The sequence below is a fragment of the Etheostoma cragini genome, chromosome 4, assembly GCF_013103735.1.
Source record: "Etheostoma cragini isolate CJK2018 chromosome 4, CSU_Ecrag_1.0, whole genome shotgun sequence".
In the NCBI taxonomy this organism is placed as follows: Eukaryota; Metazoa; Chordata; class Actinopteri; order Perciformes; family Percidae; genus Etheostoma; species Etheostoma cragini.
In genome coordinates, this window is record NC_048410.1 from 25,977,379 (window position 1) to 25,988,299 (window position 10,921).

The following is a 10,921-nucleotide window of genomic DNA, read 5'->3' on the forward strand; positions in this document are numbered from 1 at the left end:
CTCTCTCTCTCGCTCTCTCTCGCTCGCAGGGAAAAAAATATCGCAATGTCAGTTATTTCCCCAATATCATGCAGGCCTAGTTTGGTGGTCATAAAACTTAGTTTGATCAGTTTGATAGTTTTCTTATTAGTGAAGATAAATTATGTGAATTTTGTCAACAACCAATAGGTGCGCTCCTCCAGCACAAAACAAGAAAGGCAGGAAACGGTGTCAGTGTTGTTTATGGTTGCGATGTTGTGCTAAGCTAAACGCTGAAGAGGAAAAGATTCAACCCTTCTAAAGTGCCTCGTTCTGGGTGAGGCTGTCATTCATCTGCATGTACGACAGAACAGAAAATCAGCGACCTTTAACATAAGCTAACTAGCTTGATTTCATTTTTCTAAATGAAGATGTTGTAGTCTTGCAATGTGTGATGTGGGATAGTGTCAGACTGTAGTCTATTAAAACTCTTTTAGTGTATGGTATGCATTAGGTGTTTATGTGGTTGTGCCCTTACTTCAAACTGCAGTGGTGTGTTGCAGCGGCTGGCAGACAGCGAGGGAATGGGTGAGTAGGTCAGGCCGTTGGGCAACAGGGAGCCGATTGGGGTGTGGAGCGGCGGATGGAGGGAGTCCTCTAGGAGCGGTGGTGTGATTGGTGACAGTGGGCAAAGCAGGTGGTCTGAGGGTGCTGTTATCGTCTCTGACATGTACTTGGAGCGGCGCTTCTTAAACGGTGCGTTGAGTTCTGTGATTTTAAAGACTGTGAAAAAATTATACAATTGAGCTGCAAAAACAGGAAACAATACACATCTGTATGGAGAAGATGACAAGACAACAGTAAAAATATCACCAAGTTGCTTGATTCTGATCTACACTACCGGTCAAAAGTTTGGGGTCACTCACACATTTCCAGTGGACTCCATTATAGACAGAATCCCAGCTGAGATCAGTTGCCTTGTTTTTTTTAACCAGGGCAGCAGTTTACAGATAACATTATGTGCTTACATAATTGCAAAAGGGTTGTCTAATGTTTTCTTAGTTAGTTTTCTAAAATAATATCAGATTAGTAAACAAAATGTGTCTTTGGAACATTGGATGAATGGTTGCTGATAATGGGAAATGTAGATATTGCATTAAAGATCAGCCACCCACCCAGATCAGCTGGTATCCTGTCTATAATGAAGTGAAATGGAAATTTTTAAGTGACCCTAAACTTTTGACCGGTAGTGTATATTCTTCCAGCTTTGGTGAAAGTACAGCAGTAAATGTGTCTTACAGATGAAAGTGGGGATGTACGTACCGCTGGACAGGGGGTTGGGGGTGGATCTGCTACTGGTACTTTGCTGGGAGGAGGTGGACTCTGTGCCATCCTCCACACTGGCTGAACAGCTTTCATCCTCCGCCTGTTTTATCCATCTCTGCATCAATACAGTAATGTTGGGTTAAAAAAACTAAAACATTTATAGGACATTGAAAAAACTTAATTAAACTTGACCCAATACCTCAGAAAGTGTTGAGATTTATAAAATATTAAATGTTTGGATTATAGAATTTAACATATTACAATGTTGTAAATCGCATGTATTCACAGCTTTGTCTTTATAGACAGGTAGAATACTTTTTGACCAATTTAAGGTGGTAAAAACAAGACTTGCTGATCACCTTTTCACCAAGAGGAACAGCATACTGTGCAAGACTTCAAGACTTAACATTAACTCATTCAAGAGTAAATTCATCCCTTTTAAGTCTTTCAGCATTTGATTAATTGTTTGAGGACCTGCAGACAGGCTTGTAACACTGGCACTTAATATGAAGTTTCTAAGGAATCATTATGTACTTTATATTCATATACTCTGTCACAAAAACCTTGCTGCATCTCTCACCTTCTTGTAGCAGCCATAAGTCCCGTCTATTTGGAGCGGGCGGGGCCGGCGCCTCTCAGGGTTGAAAGGGGAGCCAAAGCGGACGTAGTGTCTGGGTGTGGTACAGATAAGTGATGAGTGGGAGAGGCCTGGCAGCATGTTGAGGGTGGTGGCCAGCACCGTTGGGTCAGTGGTTATCCGTAGCGGGCGCTCAACAGGCACCTCTTGGTGGACCTTCTCCCCTCCAGGGACCTTGTCATTCAACCACTCTGTCACGAGGTACTGAGAACAAAGACAAACATTAATGATTACGTCTGCATTTGCTAGGAATTTACAAAATAAAAAATATGATTAAGAAAGCTTGACTTGACACACAAACTCGCACAATCAAAATCTTACAAATAATTTTCAATTTTAAAAAGTCTTTTGCCCTCCTACCTTCTTGGTCTTAGGGTATCGCAAGTTGCCTCTATTTATGCAGTTTAAACCCTGGCCATCTCCATCTAGGAGATGACCTCCCAGACCTCTCTCTCCATGGCCATGTTCAGCACCATATGGGCCCTGAGGTCCCTCCTCATCCAGAGAAGCACCCTGATCAGCTGATGATGGCGCTGCTGCCATGGCTGCGGCTGCAGCTGCTGCTGCTTGCTGGGCGAGGGCTTGGCGTTGACGTCGGGCACGCTGGGATGAACTTGACCGGTAGCGAGAGATCCGACTTTTGGGCCGAGGCTTGGTAGGTCTAGCAGGTTTAGGGGGAGCAACTGGGGCAGGTGGGTTTGGTAATAAGGGTTTTTCTTCAATAGATGGCACTTCCTAAAAGATAATGTATAAATAGAATACATCAAAAACTGAAAGATTAAAATACAGAGATGAAACAACATGTTTTCTCTCACTGACCATGACATAGGTGGTGCGTCGTGTGCTGATCCCCACTCCAGTGTTATGGGGTATTGGATTGTTACCAGCAGGGTTTCCTGCCCCGTACTCACTTTCCAAACCCTCCTCCTTCACCTCTGCTCCACCCACTCTCTTTCGCCTCCTTTCCAGGCTGTTATGTGTCTTCATGAAAAAGCACAGACACAAGAGGGGAGTTACACAGGCAGGGTCAGAGAATTATGAAACATTTTGTCCTTTGAATTACTGATGTTTTGCTGGAATTGAAATCTATTGTCACAGAGAACAAAAATATCTACCAAAAGTATGATACAACAACTATATTGGAAAATGTGTAAAATGCCATACTCTTTTACTATAGCTGGCGACCCCATTTTCATCCACCTCTCCTTCCTCTCCATCTTCCACCTTCAACTCATCCAGCAGTCTTTCCTAATAACACAGAAAGACAGCACATGATGAAAACATCCTACAAAGCTGGAAATGCAAGCAATGTTTGGCTAATATAGGTAATACCAAAAACTTCGAGGCCAATATTTAGAACACTGTTCCCTTTGTCGTAACATTAAAGGGATACTTCATTGAATAGCATTAACCTTTGTATGCGTAGAAACCCGGTAGTATGTCCGAATGCATCCCTCCCTCATGTCCCCCTGAAACGAGAGATCTCTGTATTGTGGGTCTGGGAAAAAATAGACATCATTTTGGGTCATCTGAGGCATTTTTGCCCAACGGTTGTGGACTACAAGCCAGCTAGTTTTGCATGTTTTCAACCCGCCCATAGGGGGTTGTAGTCTTTCTCCGAAGTGAGCCGAGTGTACAGGCTCTCTCTTTTTAGAAGCAAACTTTTACAAAAATTATGTGCATTTAAACCACCAGGATACATAGATACAGATCTCAGTTTCCGTTCATTAGACAACAAACTTGACTACATCCAACTTCAACAAAACTCCCAATGCAAGTTCAGAGACTGCTGTGTTTTTGTGGAAACATGGCAACAGTGTACCGGACTCCGCTATCTAGCTTCAAGGCCGCTGCTAGCAGATGCTTCTCTGGTGGGTAAGACTCGTGGAGGTGGGGTGTGTTATCATGGACACAGACTGGGGCAGAAATGGGGTGCTTTTATCCAACTACTACTAACCACTGGTGGTGTTTGTGACTGTTAAATGCCGACCAGTCTGCATTCCACGCAAATTATCTTAATTTTAAAGATCCTATGTGTGTATACATGTAGCCTGTTTCATTTGTTGTTTTTATATAATGTTTTTACATATTTTATCTGTGTAACACCACTTGAGCCACGGTAAACCCTTGTTTCGTGTATATAGTTGAAATACAATAAAACACACATGAGTTCAATGCCTCACTGTCTTGTCTATGTATGTAAACGGTGGCTTGGAAGTAAACTGAGCAGCGAAGCAAGGGCATTCTGGGATTGGGTTTCTTTCATCCACACTCGACTCAAAGGCACCAATTTTGAATTTTCTTTAACATTTTAAGTACATAAGTGAGCAAATTTAAAAGATGTATTCATCTTTCCAACGGTGAAATACCCCTTTAATAATTGATGGCTCTTAATCTAAGCTATCGTTACCATTGACTGATTGGACCATATGACACACACACACCTCTGAGTCACTGTTCCCCTGCATTTCTTTGGCCTCCTGGTCCAGGATATGGTTTCTGTCATCGGCAACACAGCTCTCCAGCTCTCTTCTTCTGGCTTTTCTCCGTCGGGTCTCGGCACCAACCAGAGGGGAGGAAGGTGGCAGTGAGGGGGTAATTAGGAAGCTCTCCATGGGCCTCAGGTTGTGCTTCTGCACTGGGCAGTTCTGGTTCCCCTTATGGCATGCACAGTCCACTTTGTAATTACTGGTGGTTTGTTAAGAGAGAGGAGAAGATCACAATGAAGAAAAAGTCAGAGGATTGAACACAAAGACACAAACGCATTATGTGGAAGCAACAAGCTAACAAGACTAGGTCAAAATGTAGTATATTGTATTGTCAATTGCTTATTTGTGGCCAAATTTTTACAGTGATAGTCAGTAGTGCTCTCTTTCATTTGAACATATATATTAAATGGTAATCTTGTGTCACCTCTGCAATAACATTTCTTATTAATTTTCACCTTATTCATGTGCTGTATATAAAAAGAGGTGTACAAAATGTACATTTTCAATACTATTTTGTACTATTATAACTCTTATTCTTCCCATTTCTAATATATATATGATATTTATTTTAGATTATACTTCTATTTAATCTTTATTTGTGTTATTTGTGGTTGCATTTGAGTTGCTGTAACAAAGGAATTCCCCAAATGTGGGATCAATAAAGTCCATCTTATCTGTAGTGTTCCCAGTAACATTTGTTTTATTGTGTACTAAAGTAGCATATCATATGACATGGTTAAGCTATATTTTAGAGGACTACTTTTCAATGTAATCAAGCTTTTTTCAACAATGTATTGTTCTGGATTACGATTTACTTATCTAAAGTGTTATTACTTAATCATTGTTACTTTGGTGAACAGACCGGACCTAGGTGGCACGATTTTGATATCCCAGCGAGAAAGAGAAAGTTATGTCCCAGTGGCATAGTTTTCCTTTCTGTGTAAGCCTACTCTTTTTTGTTATTTGAGTAGTTTATCTTTCACTCTGTTGTGGTCTGCTGTCCTCTCCCAACCTTTGGCCTACTTCTCCTCTGAGTTGCTGTGTCTCTCTAGCTGTCTGTGAGGGCGTTCCTGCCTAGGGGGCGTTGTTACCATCACCTGTTCATCATCCGCTCAGCTGTCACCCATCATCTCATCAACTCCTGCCATTCATAAGCCCGGGCTAACGACCTCGTCGACGCCAGATTGTTACTTACTCTTTCGTGGTAACTTGGCTCTCAGTTTACGTACTCCAGTTTATGCTCTCAAGTGTATCTCTTGTGTTCACCATGTTTTCTCTGCCTCTTCACACAGAACCCTCCAGCTGCCTTTCACCATCCCTCCGACCGGTCATCTGCTCTCTTGGATCTACTACTATCATCATTAAAACCCTTTTCATTATCCTGCCGTTGTATCTCTGTGTTCTGGGTCTCACATATCACAACACACTCAAAACATAGGCCTGCTTGTTTCACACATTTATTTGAGTGTGTACAGACAGACAGAGAGAGACACACAAAAACACCTGTCTGTGCAGCTAAGCCAAAACTAGTGGTGGCAGCAAAAACAACTTCCACCATGGAGGAAGTTAATCTGCTGATTGTAATTGACCTGTTCTGCTTTTTGTTGATTGATGACTTCTAGTGTATGGTTCAAAGGCAGGTGGAAAATGGTTATTGAATGAGGAGTTGTACTGACCAGCTATTGAACTCATAGTCAAATCCAATGGTGACCTCAGCGTCCTTTGTGATTTGACTGATGGCGTAGATACAAAGATGGATCATGCCCTCAGCAATCATATGCCTTACCTGGTAAAGGAAACAGATACATGAGTTATCTTTGAAAATAACAAAGACACTCAAAGCTACACAGAAAGGTAACATAAGTGGCAGGCACTGAGATTTAAAAAGATCTTGGTGGCTGACCTCAGCATTGGGTGTACAGGACCTCCTGATGAAGCGAGCGTCATTTCCAAAGGTCCTTGCATCAACACACATTTCTACATCATTAAACTTTGAGTAGAACAGCACAAATGGGTAGGGTCTGGAAAGATACAATGACATTAAACAGGTAAGACAACACTAGAATCTTAATGAATATTTTTGGACTCCATAAATGTATAAAGTGTTTTTGAATGTATAAAGGCCAATAACACAAACACCATATTGTCTTACTTTTTGAAGAAGTGTCCGTTTACTTCAAACTGTTGTTTGAGCATGACCTTTCCCCGATATTCAATGATGAGTGTGTCTGGTTCCAGGTTCTTGGCTGCACGGAGGATCTTCCTGTGTTTCTGCACCCGTGTAACCCGCCCTAACTGTAGCTACAAACAGCAAATAACAAACCACTTATTTGCAAAAACAGGAAGATATTACACAAGGCAAGATTACACAATTTTGACTGTTTGTTTTGAAAAGCTAACTGGCTCTTGAAGTGCAAGTGTTATTTGGTTTAAGACTTGGGCTGACCTGCATCTGTGAGCCGAGCACTGTGTTGTTACAGGTAAGCTCAGTGCGGTTGATGGTGTCCATGGCATCACCTGAGGCGTGGATCTCTGTAGTAGAAGGGAGTCTTTCAGTGTCGGCCTCTGCCTTTGAGACAGTGGTGCTGGCAGTGCGGTGGAGCTGGAGGAGGGTCTGGACATCAGCGCTGTACTGGTTGGCCAGAGCCTCCTCATACTGGTCCGTCCACTGGCGAATCCTGCTCTCCCATCCCTTTGCTGTGTTCTCATCCAACACGCCAACTTCTGTCGTTGAGTTCTACACAGAAGACAAGATGAAGCAGGTTATGACAGAAGTTATTCTTTACAGAAAATAGAAGCATGTGTATGATAGCACTGAGTAAAGCATATCTTAACATACACCCTCAATCTTACCTTCATCCTCATAGACTTCCTAGAACCCTCTCTGAAAGCCTGAAAGAAGGAAAATGAAAACAAATCAATAACATACACATGTAAGGCAGCAGCTGTTTTACAAGAAAAAAAAAATTGAGGTATTCTCAATGTTGCAAGGTAGTTTTTAGTTAGGTACTTAGTCTTAGCGTTTATCATTTACTACTATCTGCCTATGGATTCTTTTCTTTAGTCATTTTAGTGCACTCTCATTGCAAGAGTTGGCATACCTTGACCTTCTTGCCCTTAGGCAATCCACGGGCTTTCTCTGTGCTCTTCTTTCTCTTTTTAGATTTGCTCCTTTTGACCCGGTTGACAGTGAGTTTGATGCTGGTAGGTGTATGCTGGGTGGCAGTGTAAGAGACGGTGGAGGGCTCAACCTCTTCGTCACCACTCTCAGTGGCACTGCTCTCGCCAGCTACAAACCAAAACACAGGTATATTCATCACAGAGAACTTTACAAACCCCTTTAGAGAAACAAACTAGCCAAAAAAGACAAGAGACAATTTACCTGAGACATTTTCTGTCTTTCTGTGTTGGCCTTCTGCTCCTTTCCTCCTGTCAAGTCCCCTGCAACAAAATAGGCAATAAAACACATCAGCACGAGACAAATGGGCCATAAAAAGCAAAACACTAAGTCAAATCATTGTTACAATATTGTAGCAATGACATTGCTGAACAAACTTAAAGGCTAAGCACGTGTATCAACAATTGAGCAGATGTTTGAAAATGGCAGGGGATTCTGCTTGCGAAACATTTTTGAGAAGGCTGAAGTTTGAGGAGCGATCACACCTAAATTAGAGGTTTAGAAACAAACAAGATATTTTATTCGGATTATATACCCAATGGACTACCAAATGGACAGAGATTACTGACATTAGTAGTCCATGCTGCATTTTGACAAGAGATATTTCCGATTTGATGACATATTGTAAAATTTAGAGTTTGCCACTACCAAAAAATAGGGTTGTGCCGATGTACAAGATCATCGTCCATCGTGATGGTTGAGCGGCATCACAATGGAGAGCCACCATGGTGATGGCACACCCCCCACCCTGTCAGACACACGCTAAACCTAGTAGACGGGAAATTGACAACTGCGTTGGTCTTAAACTAGCAAAGACAATTGCAGGCTTGCGCAGTGCTGCCCCTTAAGTGAAAGCTAATTCGCCCCCTTATGTGGAACCTATTTGTAGTGATACAGTCTCTCTCTCTCTCCCTTTCAGTATAGTAGCTCGCTCCACCTGGACTAGTAATGTATCAGCATGCGTTAAGGTCCTGCTCTGCGCCTCAGTTTGGATACAGCGGTCTCATGCGAGAGAGAAAAGGTGTTAACGTGGAACGCTATCACACTTTCCTTTATCCCCTCATTAGACTAACTGTGGATACTACTGCTTGTGTGCATCAATAAGTAAGTCTGATGACGATGTTATATAGGATTTATGAACGTACGTTAGCAACAGTAGGCTAATATTGCGCAACTGTTCATTTGCGCTGCAAGAGTTAGGTTTCTGTTTATTGAATGCGGTATTCAGTGCAAATATAACCAAGAATGTAGTTTAATCTCAGTAATGATGGTATATTAGGTTATTACTGTTGCTCTGTTAAAATTTGATGCCACAACGATATCAATACAATGGGTAATTGGGTCATATGACCTGAGTATTGTTTGCACCGCTAAAAACAGGTTTTATAAAACACAATGCAAAATATTTTATCATAAAAGAATAACTAGGCCTCAAAAACTGTACTGCTACTCTTAATGGCAGAACTTTGTTTTGCCACACTCTACTGTCCTTTCTCATGAATTTGCAAGACTGTTTGGAAGGTCTAGTCATTACATGACTGGGCAGGTTTTCCATCTCTCACCTGCAGTTGTCACATTTGATGAGCAGCCCATCTGAAGTCAGGCTGCAGTGACACCAGCTGGCCACAGCCCCGTCTTCCTCTGAGGAGCTGTCGCTGTCGGCTGAGTTGTCCTCAGTAGCTTCATGATAGCGGGAGCCGCGTACCACGCCGTTGAGATCCATACGGGGAATGATGGTTTGGGAGAGCGGGGAGGCGGGTGGGGTAGGGGGAGGGGGCGCGCCATAGTTGTGATCCTGACAACACACAACGGAAGACTGTTGCATCTTCAAACAACGAGTGTTCAGGCAAAAGGGAAATGGAAAATGGAGACGAATGAAAATGAGGGCAAAACAACAGGTATGTGAAACAGTATAGCTGTTAATAACGCAAGTAGTTTGTGGTAACAAAGGACTTAAAGCAGAAGAGAAATCCATGTCTTTTTTAAACTGCTTATCTAAAGTGTTACTCTTACTGTTCTATAATAACAGATCACAGAACTTGAAAAGATTAGAACACAGGAAAAGATTGGTTAGACTTAACAGTTATTATTTTAGCTTCTAAAATGTTTGTAGTTGAAGCCAACTAATCTTTGAGTAAAAGAGGGAATACTAATTTCATATAATAAGACATGCTATGATTAGAATTGATGCCTGGAACTCACAGCATATGGTAGTCCCCGATACCCATGACTCTGTGCACTCCCACAGCTGTGGTTATTGTAGTTTTTTTCATTCACGGCAGGGCTTGCTTCAACTGACTCAGGGCTGGAAAAATAACAGAAATGATTAATCCAAGGAATGGCAATAGATGGCAAAAAAACAACAGTTTTAAAGGTGCCCTGCTACATGTATTTCATTAATTTGTGGTAATGTCTGAAGTTCTACCATTGACAACCATTGTTAAGCAGGGCACCTTTAAACTAAAGACTTTAATCAATCACTAGATGGCACCACAACCCTGAAGTGGCTCCCAAGCCTTGAATAACATTACTTTAGGAAAATAGAATGCGAGAGTTAATATTATTCTCCAATTATAGGGCAATTAAATGGCAAAAGAATCAAAAGGAGCATCTGAGCATCTCTGGGAACCCCTTCATGACTGTCGGGAAACCATTTCAGGTGACCACCTCTGCCAAGTAAAAAAAAAAAAAGGAAAAAAGAAGCATCGATGCATGATCATTCAGGGTTTTATATAATCACGACTTGTCTAATACAACTCCCTTTTTAAACTGCCTCTGCAAGTCTTCCCTGGACCATCTACAACTAGTCCAAAATGCTGCCGCAATTTGTTTTGTTTTATTAGATCCACATTAGTAACTGCATTCAAGCAGCTATTCAGGTGGTGTAGATGATGAGAGGCCTGTACTACAAAGCAAGATTTGATGTTAACTTCAGGTTCAACCCAGGGTTTTATTTTTCATGACAGTGGATCACTTGTTCCTGGGTTAAGTTGCTGTGGTAACTTATAACCTAACCTGCTCGGAAGCCGGTTATGTTGGGGATTAGAGATAAACCGGTGTAAAAGCACCGTGTTATCGCGTTAACTCATTAATTAATTAAAGCCGACAGTTTTTTATCACGTGTTAACGCAGTTTTTATTATTTATTTTTTATTGTAAAGGTTTGTTGCTCACAGGCTTTGTAAATACTGCAAAGTCGAATTTTTTTTTTTTTTTTGAACTTTATTGCCCAAACTGAACATTATAAGCAGTTTTAGAAACACATTACAGTACAATTAAACTTCTTTTTTTTTTTTCTAATCAACGAAAATAAAAAATAAAAGTAAAAATAAAA

General features: G+C 41.5%; 1 protein-coding gene across 5 annotated transcripts in view; it reads right to left on the reverse strand.

Moving 5' to 3' along the window:
* The window catches only part of setd5 (SET domain containing 5), a 62,876-nt gene that overhangs the window by 20,362 nt on the left and 31,593 nt on the right, over window positions 1-10,921 (reverse strand). For 3 of the 5 annotated variants that reach the window (XR_004656180.1, XM_034868181.1, XM_034868184.1), the window contains exons 3-18: window positions 9,791-9,893; window positions 9,151-9,413; window positions 7,793-7,851; window positions 7,512-7,699; window positions 7,264-7,302; window positions 6,857-7,147; window positions 6,563-6,711; window positions 6,314-6,431; window positions 6,087-6,196; window positions 4,366-4,609; window positions 3,086-3,169; window positions 2,741-2,902; window positions 2,282-2,656; window positions 1,865-2,125; window positions 1,282-1,399; window positions 497-741 (exon numbers count right to left, since the gene is read on the reverse strand). Coding sequence is in view for 4 of the 5 variants with exons in the window: in XM_034868181.1 (XP_034724072.1) it covers window positions 497-741; window positions 1,282-1,399; window positions 1,865-2,125; window positions 2,282-2,656; window positions 2,741-2,902; window positions 3,086-3,169; window positions 4,366-4,609; window positions 6,087-6,196; window positions 6,314-6,431; window positions 6,563-6,711; window positions 6,857-7,147; window positions 7,264-7,302; window positions 7,512-7,699; window positions 7,793-7,851; window positions 9,151-9,413; window positions 9,791-9,893 (2,809 nt within the window). In the remaining variant the exon portion in view is untranslated. The remainder of the gene's footprint in view (window positions 1-496; window positions 742-1,281; window positions 1,400-1,864; window positions 2,126-2,281; window positions 2,657-2,740; window positions 2,903-3,085; window positions 3,170-4,365; window positions 4,610-6,086; window positions 6,197-6,313; window positions 6,432-6,562; window positions 6,712-6,856; window positions 7,148-7,263; window positions 7,303-7,511; window positions 7,700-7,792; window positions 7,852-9,150; window positions 9,414-9,790; window positions 9,894-10,921) is intronic. The other 2 variants (XM_034868183.1, XM_034868182.1) reach the window with 2 other exon arrangements.